The 27,902-nt window shown below is 52.3% G+C and overlaps 1 protein-coding gene and 1 long non-coding RNA gene across 5 annotated transcripts in view; one reads left to right on the forward strand and one right to left on the reverse strand.

Annotated features, from left to right (window-relative positions):
* Nucleotides 1-27,902, reverse strand: part of LOC122394541 (IQ motif and SEC7 domain-containing protein 1-like) — a 125,198-nt gene that overhangs the window by 6,479 nt on the left and 90,817 nt on the right. For all 4 annotated transcript variants that reach the window (XM_043391495.1, XM_043391497.1, XM_043391498.1 and 1 more), the window contains 4 exons: nt 25,884-26,039; nt 22,062-22,279; nt 9,640-9,754; nt 4,874-5,048 (listed from right to left, as the gene is read on the reverse strand). In XM_043391495.1, coding sequence (XP_043247430.1) covers nt 4,874-5,048; nt 9,640-9,754; nt 22,062-22,279; nt 25,884-26,039 — 664 coding nt within the window. The remainder of the gene's footprint in view (nt 1-4,873; nt 5,049-9,639; nt 9,755-22,061; nt 22,280-25,883; nt 26,040-27,902) is intronic.
* LOC122394542 lies at nt 12,324-14,274 on the forward strand. The gene is made up of 2 exons (XR_006258889.1): nt 12,324-12,638; nt 14,040-14,274. It is a non-coding gene; the product is annotated as an uncharacterized LOC122394542 (long non-coding RNA).

Here is a 27,902-nt window from a genome sequence, read left to right on the forward strand (position 1 = left end):
TGACCAGTCATGGACAATATGTCAGTGAACATGTGGAACCGGAAAATAAACAGATGAACTGACAATAATAAATCGTAGTATCAGATGGTCATTCATCCCGCCTATCATGATAGTCACATAAATAAAACTACGCCGGCTTGACCAGTAAGGTTCCTTCACCTCAGCTTCCAGAAAACAAGTTTGTAAGGTGTATGCTCAGGAATAGCCATGTTCTTCAAGACTACAAGGCGGAACACAAGCTACAGTGCTATTTTCAGGAATGACAGCAGTGTTCAATGTTGAGAAACAAGATGTACTTCCTAGTGTGGATACAAGCGTACAAAGGCTGTCATCTGCCTGAAACAAGTGGCGACAAATAGGTATTGACAGTTCTGAGGACTGTCAGTCACAGACCACCAGTCACCAGTCTCAGTCGACGACTGACACTCATCTGTCTTCGACATCCTTTCCCGGTAAATCTGTCCGTCGCATGGATCAGCCAACCGCACGAATCCAACATTTCCAAGAACGCACCTGAGTCAAATCATCAGACCATCCAACCTTGTCCCGAGCATGGCAACCCGACTGCATGGAGCGAATCGGACGTTGGCGCCAGCGAACTCCGCATAACAAACACCCTACACTGTAACTGACTGACAGTAGGCCTGATAATGAGACCTCCAAGACCGCGAACGGGACGAGAGCCTGGCCATACACAAGTCACATCCTCGTGAGATAGATGGCACGATAGACTCACGGGAACGTCACGATAGCCTACGACGACGACAAGATACGCGTGATGGCGTCAGAGTCAGGACACCTCTTTTCCACCGACCGGCACTCATTACTCCCTGTAAAACCCACCCATCTGTGCCCGCCCAGAGGACAGGTCGGGACGGATTCACAGGAAACTCAGCTCTGTCCGCGAGCGGCGACCGGGCCGTGCCAGTGTGCAATGTGGTCGCGTGTCACCGACTGGATAATGGCAGGAAAACGGAGACGCACGCACTGCCAGCGTGCGTCAGGTGTTCTGGTGCGGGATTTTGGGGGTTGGTTGGTAGTCCAATATAGTGCAGTACACGAAAACTTTATCTTTAAATTGGTATGTGCGTTCTGTGTGGACACTACAATCCCGAGTGCCGCATGTTTCTATCCACTTTTGGTGCTGTCATATGTGGAAGCACTGAGTCTGAAAATAGTTCCAACACGCAGTTGAACTTACAGTCCTGCGTCTAATTAACAACGGAAGGCTTTGCTGGCCGCAGTTTGAGCTCTAGACACTGACTCAGGATGGAAAAACGGTACACACGACAGTCCAGCTCAGTATTCGTGCTTTTCGCGGGTCACAACTTTGACACACTCCCCATCTCAGTCAGATATCAAATGTACACTGCTTTCAATCTCAGTCCGTCTCAGCAGAGGATTGGAGAATGTCCGAACCGATCCAGCCGGCAACCGAGCTCTGTTCGCATACCTTTGTCCATAGACCTCTGTTTACAGAGGTCTACAGGGTGTCTCAAAAGTTCGTTGACATATTTCCCATGCCCATAAAGCATATAAGAACCGGCCAAAAATATAAGGTTTTGGTGTCTTTGTGCACACTAGACAAATATGCATGCTTTGACAACTGATTCGGAAGGTTGGAAATAAAACTATTTGCTGTATCTCCAAAAATATTTGTCCATACCGATTTTCGTCGCTCCGTCAGCTGCCGGAGGCTGATAAAAGGTTACCTGCTTTCAAGCTCTTGTAGGGGAATCCCCTTCAGTTTCTGCGTCGGATTTAGGTTTGGCGAGCTCCCCGGCAACATCCGCTTCTCCCTGAAAGCCGACAGCTTGCATCGACACCATCCGTGAGTATTTTGTAGGTCTTCTCTGGCGCTAACTTCTTCATGAATGACTGGCGCCGACCTCCCAAGCACCATTTTCCTTTTCAAAACAACCCCATTCCTGAACAAATGGGAAGTGCCAGGGGCGAATTTTTTCGCAGCATATCGTAGAAGAATGTGACGGCCATCTGTTTCTTAGACACGTTGTGCAAATTTTGCAAATCCCAAACGCTCATCATTCCCCATGACAAGACCTTCGCTGGGTTGCGGAGTGTTTTCCTCAGGAGAGCTTCTGCTTTGTAAACGGCCAAAACCTGTCCATCGTACGGTTTTGTCGGAATTTTGTGTCTAAAAGAAAGCTATTCGCTCCAGATCTGCCTCTTGAAACTTCGTAGGATAAAAATTTACATTAATTGACACTTTTGGAGGGTCAGTTGTCCTTGGTATTGACGATTTTCGTGTTATTTTCCCCCAAAATTTAGCGTTATAGATATTACAAACTTGTTCAAATGATACTTTGTCTTCATTTTACGATGAACTGCAATTTTTGAAACTGGTTAACCTCTGTCTGTGAGCTTCTTGTCAGTTTTCAATAGTTATGACTTCATTTTCAGCTGCTTTCCGGAGCACGAGTCTGCTGCCGTACGAGGGTCGTTCAAAACGCTGTTATAATAGTCTCGCATGGTTTTGTCCTTCAAAAATTTTAGCCACCGTTTTTATTAGATGATCATCATCGTGACTCATCCTCGCCGACAGTTTGCCATGGGTCATTTCCGACTTAATCATTCCCATTACTTCTGAAATAGAGAGTTTCTCAGCCGACCCGATTTTGCGACCTCCATTTTTATGCCTGACCCATGGTCAGAGATGAACCCTTTTTGTGAGCTCATGAAGGGTCGAATGCGCTTGAAAACAATGAGACTACTTGAGGAACGTTGTTACGAATGCCCATGCAAAATTTCGACCGTTAACCCTCGCCCCGTTGGGGGGGGGGGCCATTTTGGCCCCCCCCTGTGGTTTTTCCTGAATAGTAAGAAAACGGCGGTGCGCAGCGCCGCCAAATTTTCAGTACCTTCCCGGGCATCAATTTGACACCTTCACACCAAATTTCAAGTCTTAGGTCACCTTAGGTCAGGAGTTATTGAGGTCAAACTGAGGTCATGTTCGAGCAAAAATGAGCAAAAAACATGCAATCTTGAAACGCTCACTAAATCTACAGTTATCAAGCAATTTCAAAGTTCTTTATATGGTCTAGTAGACAAAAAGCGGCGCTACAAAACTGCTATCTCGGATTTTCAAAATGTTTGGTTTTTGACCAAAAAAAAATCAAAAAATTGATTTTTTAGAAAAACTTTAAAATTCCTAAATTTTTCCGAATTTCGAAAAAACCGGAATATATGTGATAGTCCCAGCGCTCTTCTATATACATACCAAGTTTCAGATCGATATCTCGTTTTTTGGCCAAGTTATAGCGAAAAAACTGTTCAAAAATGATGACGTCAAATTTCTAAACTCAATTTTTAGCGATTCTAGACCACGTACGGCAAAACAAAGACCACCATTGAACTCCCCGTGACGAGCTGCATCGATTCGATACCCATTTTATGCAAAAATATTAAATTTGAAATTTGACCTAATTTGACCTGACCTTGACCTGACCTTGACCTGACCTTGACCTGACCTTGACCAAAACGTGATCTAAGCTGGCCCCAAAGGCTGCCTGACCCACATAATCGCATTTGTCATGTAAAATGGACCATAAAACATGTATCACAAGACACTTTCATATTGTGACCCCCCCCGTGACCTGACCTCTGTGACCTGACCTAGTATCAGTGACCTCAAATAGCAAAATATGTGTTTGAAGAACATTTCCCCATCGATGACTTTCAATGAAATGCATTTTACTCGATTTTACAACGCATTTCTTGAAATGCCTGTAAACGGTGAAAATTGGACCTTTGACCTGACCTGTGACGTCATCGGTTTGACCTAGGTCAATAAAATTGGGTCACAAGGTAGTTCCCCGTTGGGGCTATCCAACGCCGTTTACCGCTTGTCGCTATGTTGCGTGGTTCTCGAGATCTTAGGGGGGGGGGGGCAAAATGCCCCCCCCCCCAACCGGGCGCGTTGCTCGGCAGAGCCCAACGGGGGGCGGGTTAATTAATTGCTCATTCAGAATTATTGACAAAAAAGTATGGCTGGTACCTGTCAACGAAATTTTGAGACACCCTATATGCTTTGTCCTTTTTAAAGGATAGATAAATCACAACAGCAGTCTCGACAGACAACCTGAGCCCGTACGAACTTTGATCTCAGAGCCAGAATTCACTACAATTACCTACTACCGTCCGGGCCACCGACAACCCACTCCAGTATGACCCATTAGGAACGCTCGGCCGTGTAAGAGACGTGACGCAACAAAGGACCGTCCCCACAGGTCGCCTGAGGTCAACAGGGGGTCAGTGGGGGTCGACATAGGTCAGCCGGGGTCAACAGATGAAACGCACCGGCGGATTCCGTCATAAGGCCGGGATTGTCTGACCCATTCGACTGACGAACCGCAACTAGCTAAAATGACGGTCGCTAATGAGTGCCTCAGAATGAGCTCAACAGCAGACTCTCATGCCACTTAGGATTCGTCCTTACGACCCGAAAAGTGGTAGTGTATCAGAGAAAAGCGTTAGTCACCTATGCCAGCAATTGACGATGAGGGTACTGCTCGCATATGTGCATTAAATTATTTATTATGCTAACAGGCATCCTGACCACTCAACGAGAAGAGTTTAATGAACACTACCCAGAAGGGGTGTGCCACAAAAGTCAGGTATTCGTCGTAAACGTACAGGAAAGCCGAGGAAAGAACAGGAAACAATCAAAAGGAAAACAACTAACATCGAGTCGTGAACAAAACAGCACCGGCTCATGCATACATACACGTCACACCATTGAAACAAACACACTATTTCCCTAACCCAGTAAACTGGCCCACGCCACAGCCAGTTTCCTCAGACAGGATTCACGACCATCAGAGCCCTTCCGCCAACCCCTGAACACTGTACTCACTGCGCAGGTTTTTGATGAAGTCCTCCAGCTTCATCTTCCGCTCCGGTTTGATGTTCGGGGTGAAGAGGTCCGTGTTGAGCATGATGATGGCGAAGGCCAAGACGAAGACGGTGTCGGGCGTCTTCAGACTGGACACGAACTCATGGTTACACTGCGTGTACCGCTGGCCAAACACCTGAGGAAGACGGGACACGGGACGTCAGAGGCAAAACCAAGCAATAACGTCAGTTGCAGGAGCGTGGTTGGGATGAAAAGCGAGACGTCAGAGGCAATCACAGTACCAACTCAGCATCAGTTGCAGGACGTCACGTCAGGTTGTGATGCTTATAGTACGGGAAACGGGATACCAGTTGACGTCCAGCATTCAATGTCAGTATATCTCCGTCATGACACGCCATGTAAGGGCATGTGACATAGAACACGGGCAAGTGACATCAGTGGTCGACACGGGGCACTCACGTCATTCACAGCATCACTACGTCATATCATGATGCGTGTGGTAACGTCCCATGAGGCACATGCCGTCACGATCTTGTCAGTGTCGCGATTCTTTTTTGATACCGAATCGTGTGCGTCGGCAAGAAAACGAAGCAAAAAATCGCATAACGTTTACATAACAACTCAGTAGTATTTCGTCCTGCAACATCACAGCCCATATTCGGAGATTCCCGTTCACACAGGATTGCGGCTAAGTCCATGAAAAGTACCGTGCGTACTTTTCCCGACGAGTTACGTAACCCTACTCAGATCAGCGATAGGTATAGTAACAAGGCACCATTACAGCTCTGTTCCGGCGCGCTGCGGTGCAGTGCGCGATCAGCGAGAGTGCTGTAGCCGGTGCTGCGGTCAGCAGTACTGGGTCACCGGTGCACCATTGGCCGGTCAGTATCCGGGACAGGTCCCCAATGTTCTCCGGTCAGCGAGAGACCGGGTGGGTCGGACCTGGAGCTGGCCTGACCAGAGAAACCCGCTGGACGCCATGACAAACACTAGACCCAACGGCCAGCTTTTGTTTGTTTATTGGGGCGTCACGGCGCACCAACTCCAATGGGCAGTTTGCAATCAGCGATTCAATCCACCCAGTAGCGCAACTGAGGCCCACAACCAGCCTCTGTATACAGTGAGCCTTCTGCACTGTCGTCATCCAGTTCCCTGTGACGCCCCAGTTCGCCGTGCATCCTTGCTCGGCATACCTGCCGCCGTCCAGGGCCCGGCCGATGCGCCGGTAGGCCAGATCAGCTGACCGATCGGTCGGCGAAAGTGGTCTGTGTGTGTATGGAGACTGGTCACGCTACCCGCCGGCACTGGTCGACACTGACCGGTCCTCTGTGAGCTGCGGGCCATGCCGCGCTGATCGGTATCTCACGACCATACTGGGCCGGTATGTGCGCCGAGCAGCGCCGGTGACCAGCCGACCGGAGCCCGGTAAGGCCCGGCTGGGGTGGGTCCTAGAAAAACGGACACAAGCATGTCCCATCCCGTGCGTGTGTCTGAAGCAACAAGCCGGCGCGGAACCCTGAATCCTCCCCGCTTGAGCTGAAAGCGGCACATCCGTTGCATCTCCTCTCATCACAGCTCATGAGCTCACGAGTTCACGAGTCAAGGCCTCGGTGCGCGTCTCATTAGTCGTGAACACTCATTATCCTTGGACACCGCACGATGTCGGCGGTACGGAGCGCCCTCCGTGGAACTCCTGGCCGCTCGTAACCAGCTCACTCGGCAGGAAGAGATTAGCACGGATATGATCGGCCGGACGGCACCGGGTACCCTTGACCTGCAGATTGGGCTCACGCTGGTCCCGCCACCAGCGTACCGACACTTCAGCGGCTGTGGGAGCATGGCATTTGCGCTGATGACATGAGACTCTTTATAGGATTCACCGCTGTTCGCAGCGGTAACCGTTTGAGCCCAGCCGCAGGATCTGTCGACCGACCTCCAGCGAACGAGCCAAAGCGTCAGTGTCAAACTGCCGCTCACCTAAGTGTGGGAACGCAGCGATCACAGGCTTCAACTCATGATAGTTATCAGAACAAAAGCGAAGCGAAAAATGTAGATATCCTCTCTGTGAATCTCCCAGTCTACCAGTCACCAGAGGCTGTGGTCGTTAATTCCGACCAAGCACAGCCGATAAAGGCGTCGCTGTTTGGACAGCCGTTCCCGGCCGTGCGTACGGTGCAGGATCAGGAAGGAAGCGGGTCTATCTATCAAACAAACCCGCACTGACAGCTCCACACAAACACTGACGGTCTCCGTAATAAGGAAACCTCGCGCTGGCGGCGGTCCGGGCGACCGTGGCTCACTAACTCTCATTAGTAACCGGTGGAACAAGTCGGCCACGACCGAACCTCCTCGCTCTACTCAATCAGACCCAGTTTTTGTGTGTAAACAAACCAGGTGACCACGACACGCATCTGACATAGACGTGGTTCACAGAGGTCCGGCTACACAAAATGGTGAGCCATGGGTGTATATAGTGAACATCTGTGTAGCAAATAGCTCGCTTGGTGATTGAAATGTCATGTTTGAGAAGCAGCTTGCCTTTGAGCGACTCTAACTAAGCTTTCTATAGGGCTGAAGGGCTAGAAAGCCATCCGCGGTCCCCGTAGTAAAACGACTCAATCGACTCACGTTCTGACACAAACCACAATTTCCTCTTGGAATTTAACGCGCGCGAATCCCTTGTCAAACACCTAAACGTGTTGAAAGCTAGCGGCGGCGACCACCGCAGTCAAAGTTAGTGTGCCCGGTAGGCCAGCCTGGGGTTACTTTCCGCCGAAGCCTGAACGGCTCGGTACCGGGCTGTGCCCCGGGTAAAAACCGGCCTCACGCCCCCTTTCGCCGCCGCCGCGGGTGGGCAGACAGCAGGGTTCCCAGCACCTTTACGGCAGGAGTACTCTATGGAGAGTTGCTTTGGTGCCGGTGACTGAGGAGATTCCTCACACCACTGGGAGTGGTGCTGGTGACGCTCACCACTGCACGGCTGGGAGTGGGTGGTGACAGGGTTCTGCATCGGCGCCGCTGCAGACACGCATGCGGAGGCGTTTATCTTCGCGCGGGTGACTGCAGCGCACTGACAGGTCTTCATTAACACCACGGATGAGCGGGAGGCTCCCAGGCTCCGTGGCACAACTCCTTTGATTTTAACGTTACCGAGGAATATCACATTCAACTGTATGAAGACAAATACCCCCTGGGTGATGAATAACTCGCTCTTTGCCGTCACATGTCACAACGCATTTAACATAAGCTAGAATGTCTGAAATAGTCCGTTTTATCCCGACTGGCCCGCTGACCACCACTTATTCTGCTTCTATCATACATATTATCGACCATGCACTTATCAAAGAGCGGATGGGTCAGGCCAATGTCGACACTCATGGTGTTCTCAGGTTTCTCCCCGTGATCGGTCGGTACACAGCGCTGTTCGATCCCACCCCTACCATCGGACACCTGTCCAATTACGATGGAGGCACAGTTGACATGAGGTCATATGCGCATTATGGACACTAGCGTGATGGTCGACTAAACTGATTGCGACACGGCTGGCTGCACCTCACCGGGTTATATTTATCACATAGCACGCACAATGATATCCACTTTCAGGACAAACCACAGAGATAGAGGAAGGATCTTTATGCGAAGAGCACTCGGGATAACTACCTAATGGGCCAGCGAGGACGGGGTCCCACTGGCGTCGGTGTCAGATGCCACTAGAGTCAAAAGAAACCGATTGCTGCGACCATCAGCGTGGGTACAGCGGAAGAATCAACTTATCTCAGGAGCAGCAGTGTAACACATTTCCACCTATCAATTCAAAAGTACGCCTATCGAAGGAAGCAAAACTCTATCCTACCAAAAACAGAATCCTACCATCGCGACAGCAGTCGCAGTGACCGTAAGCCGGCTGGCTGACCGTCACCGATCATCGACAAGACCGGCTGCACCCGGCGGCCTTGATCGCGCCGAAGGCTGCGTGCCACTCCCCAATTGACCGGACCACCAGGCACTGGCCTAACGGGGTGCGAGCGGCCGCCTTCTGCCGGCGAGCAGTCGTTAAGACAGATGGACCAGCGACGACCATTTGTGTCGGTATTGGTGTGAATGGGAGTGACGAGGTAAGTACATATCAGCGCAGTTGGCGTTTGACTCTGTCAAGGTGAACTCTCGCCGACGGCGGAGGAGAATCGTCTGCACATCTTCCGTCCTTGGCTCCAGCTACAGTGCCGGCTGACGGGGAGCCAGTGGAGCGCAGCAGCATCCGAGATCATCCGCCCATTAATCCTCGCAATGTCACGTGCAGCCTATGTAATTCGGATCAAATTGAGCAAGAGTCCCACCGTTACATAAATTGAGTCCCACCGTTACATAAATCGGCGTGGTTGGATGATTCAGCAAGATTACAGGTGGCTTAAGCTACGGAGGAAGGGTGCCTTCACATCTATTCAAATATGAGAAAAATGCATTCTAAGATTGGATGTTCACAACCACGCGCCACTATGGGTAGCTTGGAGATAATGACACCATTTAGCACATTGAAGTGGCGTTATTGGAAAACCACGGGGAAGCCATGACCAAGATTTCTAAATATCATCTCGGCACCATCCCGTCGAAGCCGCAAGTCACACCACGGTCACAGACTCGCTCTTCAGTCGAACGTCAGCCCTAACAAATTGAAATGACTACCCCTTCCTGCTTCCTTCGGTGACTGTCTTCTGCCAAACCGGCCCCCCTTCCCCAACGCGACCCCTGTGGCGTCTCCAACTGACCTCCATGAGTCGTTCGATCTTCTGCGCCTCCCCTGGAAGGCGGAAGTAGGCCTGGAACTTGCGCAGTGCCGCGTCCAGCTGCATGTTGTAAAAGTCCAGCTCCTGGGCGAACGCTCTGAAACAGAAAACGTACAGGGTTAGCGGATGAAAGATATACAGTAGAAAGTCAAATACACAGTAGGAAGTCACGGTAGAAAATATACAGTAGAAAGTCAATCAACCCTTCAAAAGGAACAGTAGCTGCTATATAAGCGCACTCCGATCATGGACACATTGCAACGATGCACAAAATAGCCTGAAATAGCAAAAGTTCATTCTCCAATAGGTAGCGTCAACGTCAAAAGTAGAAACCCAAACTTCCCAGGGAGCCTACCGCGTTACGGAGGCCCAAACGTGACGCCGTCACGGCCACCATAACAGCTGTGTCACAAACATACACCACCGGACCCCGGCCCGACCTTCACAGAGACCGCCGGAGTCACGCGTCGCTGCGCGGCTCCAAACATAACATTTACCGGCGGGCTGAGACCTTTCATATGCACACACATCAGCCGTCAGCCGATCGCAGACTTCCGTCCGTCGCATTCACTCTGTCCAGTGACGGTTACAGATCCCACGGACATGGCGGCTGGAGCGCAGAGACTTTCACTGCTGCTGAGAGCGGCACAGCACGCACGGCCCACCGAGACAGCTATAATCAGCCCATTGAGACGACAACGGACGCTGTCAATCACCGACAAACTGGCCTAACGAGACGCGGATTGTCTGGATAAGAAGGGACGCACCACAGATGACTGTATCTTGTGCTGTCAATGCTGGTTAGTGGGTGGGTTTCGGGATCAACTTTGAACAAGCTAGCCTCAGCGGTGCCCCTTTTCGCCGCGAGCGGCCACGATGCGTAGTTCGCCGGTGACCTAGCTGACCTTCGGTGACCCTGGTGACCCCCAGGTCACCGCGCCACCAGGCCACACGGATAGCGCCGCCATTCATGAATACGACGATGAACGTTATGCAAACATAACGAGGCCGGCGTTACAAAAGCGTCGGCTGATCGGCACTGCCCGAGCGGCGTGACGACTCCATTTATCAGCGGCCTGTCAGTGCGGGCGAGAGATCCGGCCTGCTCACACAATCCGACCGGGACACGGTGCTCGGAGGTCGGGAGATCCAGCGCTCTCAGACTGGAAGCATATAGGCTCAGCCAGAGCACAGCTCAATTCAACTGGGATGCAGCCCTGTTCGGCCAGGACCCAGCTAACTATAGCTCAGACCCAGCAAACTCTACCCAAGGGACTTCGACATAACTTCGACTGGAACCTGGCCAGCATCGAAGGTACCCAGTCGATTCAGTGGATCCAGCCCATTCCAACTGAATGATCACGCCAGCAGACGCCCAATCAGCTTGGACTCCGGTCCATTTCCAGGGTCCGAGCTGCGAGTCACAATCACATAGTGTCCGGACCGAGTCTGGTCCGCGTACCTACGTCACTTAGCCTTCCCTGCACACCGCATTCCCTTCACCGCGCTCCACACGCAGCCAGCTCCGTTTCAGGCCGAAACGCCGACTTAATTCAAGGCTAACACCCTAGCACGGACAAAAGACCGACCACCGCCGTCACAGCATGAAGAAAGGTGTTTTTCGTCGCCGTGCACGCTCTAAAGGGCTGCTCCGTCTTAAATCACGCATCTACGCCTTCCCAGCTCCGCCATCGGCGCAGGCGTTGTGGCATCTAACTTTGGCTGAAAACGACAGTGACACAAAGCGTTACGGGAGCGACGTCCGCTCTGCTAACAGCTCTGGAGACAAAGCGGGACGTTTTTCTGCACCATCGCGCGGTGACGCCTTTCCGGTGCCGCTCAGAGGTGTCCCAGCCGCCGTCTGCTCTGCCGATGCCTCCATGGAGCCCACACCACGATATAATGACACTACTACCATTCAATCGTGTCTCACGTTGCAGACGCCGCAAGGAACTCTTTGCAATGATGGATCAAGACGATCGCAGACTCTCAGTCACGACACTCAGCGGAGACGTCTGACCTTAGCCGGTCGAGCGTCTCCGCCACCAGCGTCCTCTGTGGCACCAGCGTCCCGAGCGGCAGTCTCCTTCAAATCTCGCCAGTCTCCTTCACACCGGTCGGTCGGACATGTAAAAAAACGTCAGCGGACAGCCGGCTACCGCGCGGGGCCGGTGGCATTGGAGGGTCTGCGGCAGCCGGTAGGGAAGGTGCAGCTGACCGATGGCCATGGAGACAGACGGTTGACCTCCGACAGACAGAAGCAGCCAGGGATGACGAGGAAAGATCGCGAGGTTCAGACTCCCATGGCCATCTCTGGCGCCAGTAGAGGTAACATTGATGACGGCACGCAGACACGAGCCATGTTTTTCCTTTCCAGAATCATAACACTACATCAGGGTGAAGAGGATAAAGATGATACGTAAGATACACGTCACTGCGTTTTCTTGTCCACTGAAGTAATATCCATGCAGTCTTTCCTCTCATGCAGATTGCAGAGCCATCATCCTGCCAAAAGCATTCACAAAGCAAACAACAGATGGAACTCCAGACATGGCTCAGGGTAAACCAGCCAGCCACCACTCTTACCAGCTCCACCGAACCCAGCGCCGGTGATCCTCGCCACTATATATGCAAATCATCAATGGGAGATAACACGGAACTTTGGCCGCCAGGTGTCACTGTAGGCGTTCCTGCTGATTCAATTTGCGCCGGTGCCGTTCGGAGCAGTGTCGTGCGGTGAAAGTGGGTGAAATATTGAGGAAGTAGTGGGTCACATGTGTCATAATACCTAAATTTGGAAGAAAATGGCCCAGTGTAGTGTCTATGGCTGCTCGGAGAATGGTGAGTTTGTATTTTCTCGCGACAAGAGGCCGAGGAAGATAGATATGGCTCAGGCTGCAACGGATTTCATCCCACCAAACACTTGATTGTGTGTCGGAAGCATTTCACCGACGATGATTTTTTGGAAAATACTGCCTACGGTAAGTTTTTATGGTCATGAGCAGCTTTGTATCTGTAGGCGCTGGATAATGCTTTACGGGTGGCTTGAGCTGAGTGATTTTACTCTGATTTATTTCAAACTAAAGTTGATCGGGATGTCGTAATATTTCGGTATTAAAATAAAATATAAACTCAGGCACAAAATAGCACACTTCACACCGGTTCTTATCACCGTCTTTCTCACAGGTTCTTCTTCTTTCACGCACATATTCTCAACCACAACCACCGTCAAAAGCGATTTTTGGTCCGCGGCTACATGAAAGGCTTATCTTATTCTACACCAATTAAACTTAAATATCACTTAACTTCTTCCTTCCTTGCCTTGCGGTTTCGATACTTATTTTCAAAACCTTTGTTCTAAACCTATTTTACTTGTTTAAAATTATTTCTGTCCTACTTTTCTACTTCAGCAAAATTTTATTTGGTGTAGCTCGTGCCCGTCACGAATGACGCCGCCGACATAGAAACGGCATCTACAGTATCTAAGATATACCCTATCATTCGCCACCCGGGGAACTGGGAAGTCACCTACCGGCTACCACCATAAGTATGTAGGTATCAAACGAAAAATGGGTCTGCTTTTCATGGAATATTCATGCCCTAAATGCTACAGAGGTCAACAATCATTTAATCTTAGAATTATACAACTACCTTTATTTGTACAAATTATTGCATGCTTCGTAGACATCTCGCATCAACATCACAGGTGAGGTACGTATACTTCATGATCCATCAAAGTTTAAGGCAAGAAAACACACTTCACAGTGCTATAAACAATGACGTGCATTGTCAAGGGCCAGACAACAGCAGAAGAGGCTGAAGAAGGGGGTTATTCCATCTGTTACTCAGGCCAAAGCACCAGCTTCAACTGCTTCAGCAATTTGTAGGCAGGCTAGGCGCAAGGAAAAGGAACATGGCCAGCTGTTGGACAGCTTGGTCAGTGCAAACAACTAGAGCTTAGATGCTGTCCTTAACCTGCAGATAAGATGAATAGGTTTGTGCCTTGTGGCACTATTTATCTATAGCTGTTTATCGTTATTGACATTTGAGCAATGGGCAGACGCTGTCAGATCCAGACAGGATAGGAGATTCTCTGTTTTGTGATTTGGATGGCAGATGTAAGGGGATCACTTCTCAGTTTGTTTTTTTTGAAAGGTTTTTTATCCCACAACTCACAGACAAGTCACAAAAGTATACTTAACTGGGCAAATTGTATGTTCAATCTAAAGTGTTTTCACCTTTTGGCAGATGGTAATTGCTCAGAACCAACCAGTGGTAATAAAAGATGTGCATAAAGTTTCTGATAATGGTCTATCTCATGCCTTGTCAGGCTGTATTCAGTATGTATGAAGCAGTTAATACAAATTTTATTGTTTTCACAGGTACAAGAATGGGCTCAACAGGCAGAGGAAATGGAGAAGAGTGCACCACCTCCACCAAACGTTGCTGCTTATGAAGAGTGCAACACTGAAGGGGGGTGTGCTGCACCACTGCGGGGCTATCTGATGGTGCTGTCAATATCAGCACCAGGCAGGGTTCAATGTCCAAGATCTGTTAGCCTGTTGTGATGTACGTGTCATAACACCAGCGTTCCTTAAAGTGAAGTCCCAGCTCTCTCCCGCCGAACGCACTCAGTCGCTCGCTATCACGAGGGATCATATCCATGTCGGGCGTATGACTGGTCTGATCAAGACTTACTCGTTTCTTAGGGGGCAAATCGATGCCGGTTACGTACCTGTTCTTTCAGACATATTCCGTTCTGTGTGTCTCGTCTGTAGCCTGCAGAAATCGCTCATGCAGGTGGCGGGGATGTGCGCGCTCTGGGACGTTAGCATTAGCAGACTGAGCTTCACCGTCTCATGTTTATTGTACATGCCTACATTTGTGAATGGTGCATTGGAGGGCTACATGTGTATGCTGGTGCACAGTGCATTGCTTGAAAGCTGTATGTTATTTGGTAATCGGTGATATTGAATGCTTTTGAGTTTTGGAGCTTGCCTTGTCGAAGTGGTTTAGCTAGTAGGTACTCTGCTATGTTTCGATGTCAGTTAAATACACCGCTGTTGACTATCATACACTGCTTCAAAAGCTATGTGTTGTATTCGCCATCGCGCAGTGACGCTCATAAGTCATGAGTTCATTGGCATGAATTTAGAAACGAACGAGTACTGCCTGCAGCTGGTTACAGGTCTAAAGGAACTTCTACAGGGTGTAACGAAATTATCCGCACATCTATTTTTCGCCATATCTGTTCGCATAGTTCCTTTTCTGACGTTAGAAGCGAGAATATTGGATGAATGCGTGCCTCTGGTTTCGGCTCTCGCCTCGGCAGTGACCTGACCTTGCGATGTGACTCTTGCTCTGAGTAAAAGTCGAGTTACGGAAGGGTTCATTTGGTAGTTTTCTATCAAATGATTGAAAGCTTTGGGTTCATTTGGTGGCATGACGGCATGAGCCTGAAGCTGGTCTGCCAGCAGCTGGACATCAGCAGCAGCCAGTTGCATATCAGCCTGAGGCGCGATAATTGCTGGGACTTGGGTGACCGCGGGCGACCCAGGCGGACGCAGCCCGGGCCGTGTTCCACGGAGCGCTGCCTTGATTTCATACTTTTGTTTGTTTGTTTGTTTTGTTGGGTTAGGCCCTTTCGGTCCAATGAGACCATTTCAGAGCCGGGAGGATGATAGGATATAGGGGGAGACATTGGTCTGGGCAGGCACCCTAGTGAGTCGCCGGGGCTGAGCCCGTCCAGAGGACAGGCCACCCAGCCCCAAGGCACTCACTGCACCCGGCTACGGGGTGCGCTCCCTCGGGAGTAGCGGTGCCGCTCCAAGGGAGCAGCCCGCATGAGATAAAGTTGCCTGTCCAGCCCGGAAGGGGGTTGTGGCGTGGAGGAGAAGGATTTCAGTATCCTGAGGATAGAAGCACGGATAGGTGATTTCATACTTGTCACACACTACCCCTATATCTCCAACACTATGGTAGTGTGCAACAAGTATGAAACCAAAAGCGCCAACAGCGTTGGCAGCGCTCTGTGATACCCGGCCCCGGCCGCGACAGCAAATGGATCGGCAGTAACGCCCTTGCTGCCACCTGGTGGCCATTATTGAAAGCTTTGCTCTGTGCTCTCCCATTCAGAAATCCGCTAATCGTTTCTGAATCGGGATGACCGTCAGGTCACCGGAGGACCATACCGGTGGCGCCGCGCCGCGGACGGCAGGGGAAGCTCATCCCGGTCGCCGCGGCGAACACGGCCACCCAAGTCAGGTTAACCCTCGCCCGCACATGGGGGGGGGGGGTGGTTGCCACCCCCCCAGGCAGTCTTTCTGCTCTGCACTCAACATTTTTAGAGCTAGAAAGCTGATTTTTCGTATAGCTGCTCGTCTGTCCTTTCTTGATGTCCACTGAAAATTTCAAGTTTCTGTGATTTTTGGTTTCGGAGATATGACCTTGTTTTTCAGGTCATGTCATGACCCAAATGGCCAATTCTCAACATCTTGCGTTTGCCATGGGCCTTGTGAGCTTTTGACACCCTGATTTCGGCCTTTTTTGCCAGTCTTACCTCCCACCTATCATGGAACATGTTGTTCGACGATGTACAGGGGTCAAGGTCAGGGTCAAGGTCAACCTAGGTCATCTAAGATAATTGCGTTTTAGGCAAGCTGAATTTACTTTTTGTGAAGTTTTTTTGACTGCATTTTTGGTAAAAGCTTCTCAGATCATGATTTCATGTGATATGGACCCAAAAACAATCGGTTCACACATCAGTATACACACAGACACACACAGACATACAAACACATATAATTGACCTTGACCTAACTTGACCTGAAATGACCTCAGCAGCAAAATTCTGGTCGGATAGTGTGACAAAGAGGTTCTAGCTAGCTTGGCACCAGAAAACAGCATCGTCATCGGTATCTGATAAGTAGCGCACTTGATATCCAACGGTGACCCAAAACAGCAACATTTTTTAGTTTGACCTGACCTGGAAGGTCAATGACTGACCTGAGAAGGTAAAACTGGGTATCATTGGATTCGTCTCTTCCCAAAGAATCTTTTTGGTCTTTACTGCTAAGCTCTATCTCCAACAGGAACGAAATGGCGCGGGGGGGGGGTGGCAACCACCCCCCCCCCCCCCATGTGCGTTCTAGGATGGGAAAATGGCATGTGCGGGCGAGGGTTAAAGACCGCTGTCGCCCCGCATTCAAAGAAAAGCCACAAGTCCACAGAAGGCAGGACTGCAATGACAACCTGGGCCAACTCGTCCTGAACATCTAAAAATGCTCCAATTGTTCCGAGCTCACCACAATAGCCACATGAGACGCGGTACTGTGACGTTCCCAGAACACAGCCGCACCAAAAACACCGTAGGAGACCGCTCTGTGGTCTGTGGAGGAGTGGCAACTCGCGGGATCAGCGTCAGGGTGTCTGCAATATCGCTGCAGCACACAGTGCCCCCGTCCCCACACCGGCAGTGGGGTCCGCTGTGTCCGCAGCTAATCTGGGTCAGGGATCCGTCTCCTCATGACGGCGGCAGGAGTGCCTTCTGCAGCTCGCCGGGGTCGAAGCTGCACTGGCCACTGCATCATCACACGTTTCAATTCATCTCTAACACACACGAGATCAACCGAAACGCAGTTCGTATTCACTATTCATGGACCCGGAACCAGCCACACCGTCGGCGACGTTGCCTAACACGCCTATAGTCATGCCTAATGAAGGCGGTGCCGTCCCGGGACAGATCCGCCCTCTAATCTGCCTCCGTCAGCTGCCGGTCGCGCGGACTCCGGAGCCGGTTTCACCAACACCTCAAAACAGTTGAATCATCTCCTTCAACGGCCTCCAGTAGTCGTTACGAAACTTCTCGTCAGCTCGCTTCGCCAGCGGGAATTCCGAATAATTGCCGCCGACTCCAGACGTCGAAAGGAAAGAAAACAATGGCAGTGGCGCGTCAGTGGAGGATAACCGAACCAGTGCACTGTAATCGGGGTGCTCCCCCGACATTTTTCGCGCACTCCCTACATCCCACGCGCCATCATTCCTGGTCATGCGAGGTTAACATAAGTGCTGCAGCAGCAGGTCTGCCTGGTTAGTCGTTGGTGGTGAGACCTCCAAAAGTTTCAGACAGACACTGCCAGGTAAATCGACCGTAACGCCCTTCTAATGTATAACTTGGTCCAGGAACTTTGCCGTGGAGATATTTATGAACAGGAAAACTCGGTAACTGGACGACAGCCAGGCGCGGATAGCCAAGGTAGCCACTCTTGGGTGGACACTGAACAGGGTATTGAAGGAATCTCCGAAAAATGGCAAACAAACACAGAAGAGAGGAGAATAACGCAAAGCGATTTGCCCAGCATCGACATTTTTCGGCGAGCGAGTGACGGCGTTTAAATCCACAGTCACCAATCGTCGCTACCTGTGGCACTAATATTTACAGCCAGGTCGCGCAGTGCCACCGGCCATCGTATCTCGTTCCGATCGGACCGGCAGCCCGTCGTCGCCGCCGCCACTTCCTGCCGACCATGACCGTGGTGGGCGGCCCGGCGGGAGCGGGACCATCAGCGCCGCGCAGGGAGCTCGGACAATTATCTGGGAGCCCACGCGGCGCCCCGGCTGTGACTGGCAGGGCCACCGAGCGACCCGCCTGGCGCCGCTGCGGGCACCCCGCCCGGTCCGCGCCTCGGACTCGATCCCAGTTGGGCTTATGGAGAGTGCATAACTGCTGACGGCAGCCCGTGACGAGGTCTTCCCAAGAGAGCTCGCGGCTCGCACTATCCGCTGACACCACCTGCTGATGCCACCCAGCGGTGACGTGGCTCCGGATTTACGGAGGAAACAGAGGCAAACACCAGCTGGGTAGGGCAGGCAGAAAAGGCCGGCACCAAACCGCGGAAGTGACGCGCGTTTCCTCCACACAAACAGACGCTCCACACATCGTTCGGTGAAAACGCTGGCTTGGCACACCGCTGAATGAGCGGCCATACATAGCCAGCCCGCTCGCCTTCACTAACTCAGATGATCATCGCGGGAGATATCATCATTCGTCTCACGGACCGAGTGTCTCGGGGTCGATCGTGGTCGTTTGAATCCGCCTCAGTCCACTGGCGACCTCGTCATTCGGGGCCGGCGGCTGGTGGAGGTCGAAACTGGCACGACGAGTGAACTGGAACGGGGGGTTAAGAACTACAGCAGCGTTCGTGCTTTCTGGAGTGGCCCAGAGCTAACACAGTCGTGAAGAAGGCTCCAGTTGACATTATGACACCGGTGGAGTTCAAATAGGCCACTGTTACGCTATTTAGATAGACAATCTGTTTACAATAAGACAGCAAGCTCAAACTTAGCGTGTTCTGGTGGTTTGCTGGTTAGCACACTGCACAGCTCTTTGCTCTCTGATATTCAGCCCTCGTCAGTTTGAGAGCTGCGTCGCGTTGACAGGCATACCAGGGTCCGGTCACCGATCAGTCAGCCGTGGCGGTCAGCTCGGGGCCTCCCGTCAGCCCTCAGAGGACCGGCCGACCACCATCACACTCCATGATTCAGCACGTTCGGCCCGGTGGCGATCGACAGGCCGCTCGGCAGCCGCACCCGGCCGCATTAGCAATGCGACACGGTCCAAGCGGGCCGGGCGCCTTCGAGGAAAACTGATCATACGCAGCCTTTTTGGTGCGGGCGGACCGTTACGTGCGGCGAAAACTGCCACTAGACTACTGACACAAAGGGCTACCTAAGAAGCCTGTGTGTAGGTGTGTACGTGAGAAACGGCCTGGTGGAATATGTTTGGAGCTTCTGACGCTGATCCAAAAAAGGTGCTTGAAAGCGGGCGAAAGCTTGCAGATGCGGCATGACGAGTTAGCTAGGCTTTCCCAGACCACAGTTTCTGTCTCACGACTGTTTTGTTTGAATCATCCCTCCATTCCTTCGTCGTGTGAGCTGATTCGTTTCGGTTTTCTAGACAGACACGGACATAATATTCATCGTTTTAGTGCTAAATCACTTCACACTTTCTCGGTATTGAATGAACCGACATATCTTCATTCAAAAATCTTCCGATATTTTCGGAAACTTACGTAGTTTGTTCCACCCGTGCAGAAGATATTAACGAATCCTGAACGAATATGTGAAGTCATTAGTCATGAACTATAAACCAACCACGCGGAAGAGCTCATGGGGTGAAGGAATGCCAGCTGTTGTTCAAAATCCAGGGAGGGAAATCCGCATGTGCAACGTAACCGCATTCCGAAAGCCAGTCAGCTTCAAAACAGGGTAATGAGGCAATGAGGCAGCTGCAGCTTTGCACTATGAATTCAGCTCCAAGCAGCTTCAGCTGTCGAATAGTTCGTCGAGGGCAACTTTGCGCCCTCATTGCTCTCAGAACTCCTTCAGCTGTTCAGTGCTCACCATCACTCACTAGGACACCACCATTCACCTGCCCGGCAGACCCGGTCAGGTAGGTGCCGAGGGTGGTTATTCCACCACGGCACGAGTCATGCCCCGCGGCCTGTCCTATCGCTGAGCTACACCCACACAGGTCCCGGGAGAGTCCTCGGTGCCACACGGCGACAGTCCTGTTCGGTCCACCCAGCTGGCTGACAGACCGGTCCACTCCGAGCCGCTGCATACATTAGCACATTGCGCCATGGATACTGGCTCAGTGCGCGGTCACGCATGTGTTACCGGCTCAGAGCTTCACAAAGCAGAGTGTGGGACTGCTAGAAATCGTCCCTGACCAGTTGCAAGCCACCGCCCAGCGCTGGCGGCAGAATCAGCTCAGCACTACACCCGTTATCAGCTCAGCAGTCCGGCGGTAAAGGACTGGCGAAACCGAGCCCCGCATGAAATGATCATGATCCAGGTTTACGACGGCAGCGGCAAGGTTACACGCTGCAACGCTGGCTTAGTGTACCTACCACTCGTGAGCCCACAGAGTAAATGAGCGGCACGAGCCCCGTGTTAGGCAATGCGGCGCTGCGAGCCGGGGTCACAGGTCAGCTGTTTCCGCTCCAATCGTGGGCTTCGAGTGTGCCACGCAGTCGTAACAACCGCACGACGACAGATTAATCACAGATGGACTAATCGTCCGCTGTGGCGATGTCATGAGCGCCACGACCGTACTGACGCACTACAGACACTCGCACAATAATGTCAATGAAAGCATAGAGATAATAAAACCGCACAGCATCATAAAACCAGCAAAACTTTTGGACTTAAAACTTGAATGCTAATATGACTCAGGTTCATAGTTCATGAAGGGCTGTCTTCGCTATTCTAGCATCGGTCGTATCGTAGCTCAGAGATCATAAAACCGCACCAGGACAGCACCATGAAACCGGCCAGACTTTTAGACTTAAAGCTTGACTGGTGTTCATACGACTCAGGCCCATGGTTCGTGACGGATTGTTTTCGCAATGCCAGTATCGGTTCTATCATACCAGCCACTATTGGTGAACGTGATCGTCTAGCCAAACCAACTGCAGTTCTCAAGTCTCAGCCTGCCGCCGTGGCAACTGATTCTGACAGGCCGATCCCGTGACGGCAGCCCACCCGCTCTCTCCCACCACCAGTCCCTCTCTCCGCCCCGGGCACTCCGCTCCACAGATGACCCGGGTGATGTGTGCCAGGCAGCGGAGGCCTGGCGACACCACTCATCTCCATAGGTAGGAGCGGCCCACCGCGGCCGGCCCCTCACCGGTCGCTGGGACACACGCGTCGGACCGGTGTCAGCACAAAGACCCCCAGTCGGCGCGACACAGGACGGGCTGCCAAAACACGCCGAGACCACAGCTGAAAGCGCGCTGAGACCAAACCATGACACACAATAGGAGACGATTCCCAGGGTGAGATACAATCATCCCCGACAGTCTCCTAACCATACCCAAACGCTGAGACCGTCGGCCAATGACATGAGACCACAGGTCAAATGAGATTGTCGAGGGGTCACACCAAACCATTACCGTTGTCACCTGGCGTTGGTACAGGTCACTGACAGGGCACGGCTGGGCGTATGGCGGTGTAGGGGTCATCACTAGCCCACCATCAGAGCAGACCACACAGATGGGTCGAGCGACCGCGGGAGGGACGATAACCGCCCCATCCAGCTCCAGTCAGCAGTGGTCTATAGCCGTGCGATCGCTGGACTGATATGTTGCTGTCGCAGGAAAAGATGGTCCATTGCATTGGCCAAATTGATCTATGCGAAATGAGTCAGCAAGTGACACTGAACTGCAGTAACCCGACTGTCAACTTGCAAAAAAAAAAAAAAAAATCCAACCGTTCCAGTCATTTCACTAGCTCTAAAGTTCACAGACAGTTAAACAGTTCATGGCATCAGCCATGGCCAGGAAAAAAGACACTTTTCCCCTCCCCAATCATCCCCCTCCCTCCATTCGGTCGTCGGTACTCACTCTAGGACGGCGGCGCAGAAGGGCGACTGCAGGTCTCCGAGGTACTCGCCGATCCGCTGTTTGCTCAGCCCCTTCCTCGTGATGAGGAAGCGCGCCACCCCCTGAGGCGTCTCGTCCAGGAACCCTCGCGCCATCAGGTAGGCCACACCCCTCTCTGGTTTTGTGTTGAAGAGGTTCAGGCCGACGCGGTACTGACGCTTACGGACAATCTCCGGGACCTGAAACGATGCAGAGCGGTGAGGTGACTTGTAAACGGTGGTTCGTAACAATGGAAATCGACAAAGTGACGGTCACTCGCAGGATGAGCGCAGACAATGACAGCTGATTCTGACACCGCTCACGATGGTACGATAAACAGACGAGATTGGAACAATCGATAGTGCAATTGATGACACCGAACAAATTGGCATACGTTTGCAAAATGGACGAGATTCTATCTAGCCGTGTAGTTTTCCTTGATCAGCAGGGAACGGAGGAAGACAAGACACGGTTTGTAGCAGAGTTCAGGTAAAACTGTAATGTCGTTGGCGAGTTATACACTTAACGATCCATCGTCACCATAAAATAGTGCTACCGCCAATGGCCAACCAGACAAAAACATCATGATTGCATCGACCCATAACGTCGACGTTAAAAATGCGTCCATCAAACCATGACTAATGTATGCTATCGACGGCGTTCACGTCAAAATCTCAATTCCTGGGAACCGCTAAGTCTTTCGTCCATCGCACGACGCGGATGATTAATCTGAATTCCATGCCAATGACTTCCATAACAGGCTTGGGCCGGTTTTTAAAAGGTTGGAGCCACCACGTTCAGCGGTTCACAGGCGAACTAAGAGTCAGTGACCTGATCACTATTCCAATCCGGACTCTCCTGTCGGCTGACCTAAGCCCAGTCCGGAGATGGTCTGGAACCCAATTCACTGACTCCAAAGAAGGTTCTTCAAACCTTCCGTCAAGCGCGCTGCACGGTTTGCAGGGCGCAGAACAGAACTAGACAAATCGCGAGACGATTTGATCTCATCCGAATTCCGATCCTCTGCTGGCGAGAGTGATCCACCAGCCTCGCGATCCGCCTTCAAGGAAGCCGAGGAAGCAGCTGCGTCCATCACTGGCAAAGCAGCTCCGTTGCTCGCCTTAGTTCAGTTTCGTGCCACGGCAGCTCCCTAGTTATCATTCTGCGGCAGTGGCACACTGAGCCCACCACACCGCACCACCAGTGACGCAGCACCCCGTCCCGCCTGTTTAATTCACCAGGGCCGGGCCCAGCTCTCCCACTCCGCAGAAACTCCGCTGTTGCTGCGGGCGGCGACATTAAGTCGGCGGAGGAGCTGCTCCAGCTCAGGACAGGACGCCGTTCTGCGCGGTGCGGTCACCGTCGGCCCCTATCTCGGCCGGGATCGGGCAGAGTTGACCCGGGGTGCGACCAGTCTCTCCTGTCGCCACCCGGCCCGCTGCGGTCAGCCACGTCAACACTCAACACCAGCACAACGACAGAGACGGGGCTGAAGGACGCTGCTGGACAGGGAAGGAACCGTTATGGCATGCTGAGCATCGCGCAATCGGGGATCCGGTGTTTGCAAAAGAAATGCAGCCCTGTTGCTATAGTCGCAACGCAGCAGCAATGCTGAGCGCAATGCCTGTGAGCAAAATGGCTTCCACAGGTCAGTTTGCGAAAGTGTTATGCACTCAGCACTATTACACATGAATTAAGTGATATTGCTTCAAGATTTGGCACAAAAATAGTATGAGGCATTCGGATTTCAGCAGTAACATCTTTTTAATACCAATATCTTAATTCAAATCGCTTTTTATTTGATCGGCACCGCCCAAAAAACGAGGCTGCCTACATGACGTGAAAGCTGGGCGATAAATCAATTAAAGAGAGCGATGAATCAGTTAGAAAGGCCGCCATATCAAAGGCTGACCTCCGACGAAAGATCACCCACGCCTAACCACACCCGTCTCCCTCCCAATGACCCTTATCATCGCTCTCTCGGCGAGATTCTCCGTCTGAAAAAGTAACGATTCTACACAAGGTGTCACAGTGTCAACGTGTCGAGGCCTTCATCGTCACGAGCTAGAGACGCTACAACGGCTGGCTCGTGGACGGTACGAGGAGGTGCTGCGTCTACCAGAGTAGACGCAGCACAACGCACAGCACCGCTTCATCAGTCTCCATCGGCAGCGGCGAGGGAGCGACGGCACAGATACCGATTTAGACCGGCCGAGCGGGGTGTCTGCCGTCCACCGGCCGGCGCTAAATTCGGCACCGGAACACCGCACTGCGCACGTGGCGGAGGGGAGACGATGGCACGCAGCCCAGTCGCTGCTCCGAGTGCCAATACACCGCTCCAGACGTGTACCAAGCGGCTACCGATAACAGAGGCGGCGGAAGGAGAGGGTGCGGAAGATGGAATAGTGCTTTTATACCAGGTTCACGCCCGGTCCCAGCTCTGAGTCAACCCGGATTATTGGTGTATCCAGTGTCTCCAGACCATTATCACGACTTGCTAGTTACGATAGTTACGGCACAGGTGCGATGACATAAAGCTCAGGTGAACTGTCATCCAACTCAGTTCCTGATCAGGTGCGCACACCTGGAATGACTGTAGTTCCGCTTCGCGACGAGACTAGCCCGGAACCCGGTAGACATAAACAGGTCACCACCTGGTAACTAGCTACGAACAATAAACATACCCCAGTTTAACCAGGTGTCGAACGGATCACGATCAATACAAACGGTGCCAACCTTTGTGCTCGATCTTAATTCGAAGGGGGTTGTCAATGAACCCGCCTTTTTGTGAGCATGATGCATGAGTTACGATAGTAAAACACGCACACAATCAAACAGCCGCGGGCAGCGGAAAACTTCCCAACACCCGAGAAGTAAACGGAGGATGCTACACAAAAGACATCCTCATCCTCAACAGTGAACACCTGAGTATCGTGTGTGTCCCCAAACAAACACCTGTAACAGGTGTGACCGTGTAACTGACGCCTGCCGCTTGGTCGGTTGGTGACCTCAATGAAGCAATTGGAGGGAGTTCCGGTGATATGAAGTCACCTTTTCACCACATCAGTGTCATCCATGGAACACACGGGACGATTAGCCGGGCCGCACCGTCGACTCCACGCATAAACCCTCCATTATTATTATTATTATTATTATTATTTCATTTATTTTCACCAACCACAGAAACGTGGGCGTTACGGTGAAAATAGGCACGAGGTAGGTACATACATACAGTTCACCAGGTACAAAACACTTTACATGATCCACGTATGAACATACCTATTACCTATGCATGTTACCTACAGGCTACATGCACGTTACATGAACAGACTCAAACTGCCACCATAATTACCGAACCCAAGTCGAGAGGTGCGCCGAGAGAGACAGAGGTCAGCTAACTGCCCGACACAGCGCGGTCAATGACCCGGACAGAACTATAAAGGATGCAGCTGAGTTGGGACATACCACAGGAAAGTGAATTCAGGAGAGTTGAAGCGGAACTGCTGGAAAGTGAATCGTCTGACGTTGCATCACTGGACACCAACAACTCGTTCTGGCGGAGTACTATTGCGTGAGAACTGCAGCCGGCAGAAATACGCCGTCAACGGCGGTTCGATGATGCGAGACGCTGTACCCACGACGATGTGAACAGCATACACACGAGGGAGCACAGCGGAGAGATGCTACACGGAGCGCACACCGGGAACAGATAAATAAAACGAACAGACGGAAAGAGGCTGGGACATCTTTACGTCAATGTTGTGATGATCATCTCGAAATTAGGAGTCTGGGACGGACACTCACCTTGCAACTGCTGTAGCTGACAGCGGCGGCCGGCGCGGGACGCGGGTCACCCAGACGTGGTACTCGGTCCACCTGGTCGCTAGGCGGGGGTGCCGAGTCGCTCTGGGTGCGCGGCAGCGTGCGATGGCCGCCGCTCGAGTGGCTCGATGATGACCTCTGCAACAGGGCAGGGAGACACGGGTCAGGCTGAGGAGCATCACAACAAAACACACTGCAATAGCTGGCGCAATGCACTTTTACCTCATTGTTGGAGAGGAAAGATAAACAGAATTATTTATTTTGGCTGAAATTGTTTCCGAAATGACACACTACCCAGCAAATCACGAGCGTATCACTAACCAGTTGTTGAGTAGCCCACTTCCGTGAGCTACAAGGCAACAGTGACGCCGTGAGATTTCCTCAGCAACCGCCACTTACGGAGAATGTCTGAGAAATGTTACGAGATGCGGCACGCGTTTCCCAGCGCCTCAGGGAGAGCGGCCGGCGGCAGGCGGGGGCGGTCGTGCAAGCCGCACGCGCCTGCCATAGCACGCGCCGCTGGCGGGGACAAGCCGTCCCAGGCCGGTGGGTAAAACACCACTCTCGGCTGGGAACCGGAGACTCGGCCTCGGCTGCGGCGCTCCGCTCAGAGCTGGTCCCGGCCATACATCACCCGATTTCTCCGCGACCGAGACGCGTGGCCACCTTTCTGAGCCGCTCCCGGAACCAGGCGCGGGGCGATCGAAAAACGACCGAAAGGCGCACAACTGGCGATAAATCCTGGACTTACACCAGAGTGACTCGTTAAGAGGTAGCTTGAAACAACGCTAAAATCCAGTCAGAGTCACTGACACAGGGCGTTGGCTTCGACAGCTAAAATCATGGCTGGCTGCATTGTGAGAAAATATGGTCGTCCCTCGTTCCCTTTTCGTGTTGCAGGAGACGGCGGCAGAAAATATCACCTAGAACTCTAGAACTACTGCCGGGGGTTGATACTTCAGAGGAAGAGTCTCAAACAGCCAAACACAAGGTGACATCCATCTCTGGGCCTGAATTGCCCTGTCACGAGCTGCGGCCGCCGTTGGGAGCCACTGGGGCGGGTCACGGCCGAATTGCAGGTACGCACGGTGTCACTGCAGGCTGACACAACAGAGCTACGTCCCGGGGCTGAAAGCCGCGCGAGGTATCCCCACGGCCCCTGACCCGACATGACCCGACCCGGCCGTCCGTCATCCCAGACCGACGTGGGACGTCTCCGGCGCGCCGGCAGCCGCCTCTTCTTACAAATCGCCGTTTAAATCATTTGTCCTTCTGCGCCGCGCCGGGCCGAGGCGGGGCGGGCCGCCCGGCGGCGGCTTCCCTCCATTCCGGCGTGCCTTATGAGCCTCCGCCCCCGCGCCTGAGCGCCAAGGCTGCGTGGTCGGCACCTCGGGCCGGCGGCAGCGGTTTAAAGTCAGCGAACACGGCTATAAACGCACGTCGGCCGGCCACCCGGGGCGCCATCGCGCTGATGACGCCGCCCAGCTAGCGGCGAGGAGGCCGCCCAAGTCATCGGAGCGTTATCGACACGGGGCGCTGCAGTCCCGGACCAGGCTGCCTTGCATTCCAGCTAACACTGCGGCCTGGAGTCCGCTGCAGGCCATTCGCCGATACGAGGGATAGAACCACATTCACGGGGACATAAATCCAAATTTCCTCCCAGCCGTTCCTTTCCGCAGCGCGCTATACCGCCGACAAGTGGAAGTGGATGATTTTTTACATTAATGAAGTGGCGGCGTCACACGAGCCCTGCAGGCCTGGGGGCTCACTACTTCTCTCTAGTGACAGCGGAGGCGAGAATGGGACCGCTTCCAAAGCCGCCCACACCTCTATGAGAGATCATTAATCAGTGAAACTACCCAGCGCCGCCGGAACCGGACGAAACGTGGCCGAAACTGTCCGAAACAGCGACGGAAACGAAATGCTTCTCATCAGAGGAGCAAATTTCGCGCTTTCTTTGCGGCCGCCTGGCAATAAGCGTGTGAAAGCGGTGGTGAGCGG

The sequence above is a fragment of the Amphibalanus amphitrite genome, unplaced genomic scaffold (assembly GCF_019059575.1).
Source record: "Amphibalanus amphitrite isolate SeventyFive unplaced genomic scaffold, NRLGWU_Aamphi_draft 000597F_arrow, whole genome shotgun sequence".
Classification (NCBI taxonomy): Eukaryota; Metazoa; Arthropoda; class Thecostraca; order Balanomorpha; family Balanidae; genus Amphibalanus; species Amphibalanus amphitrite.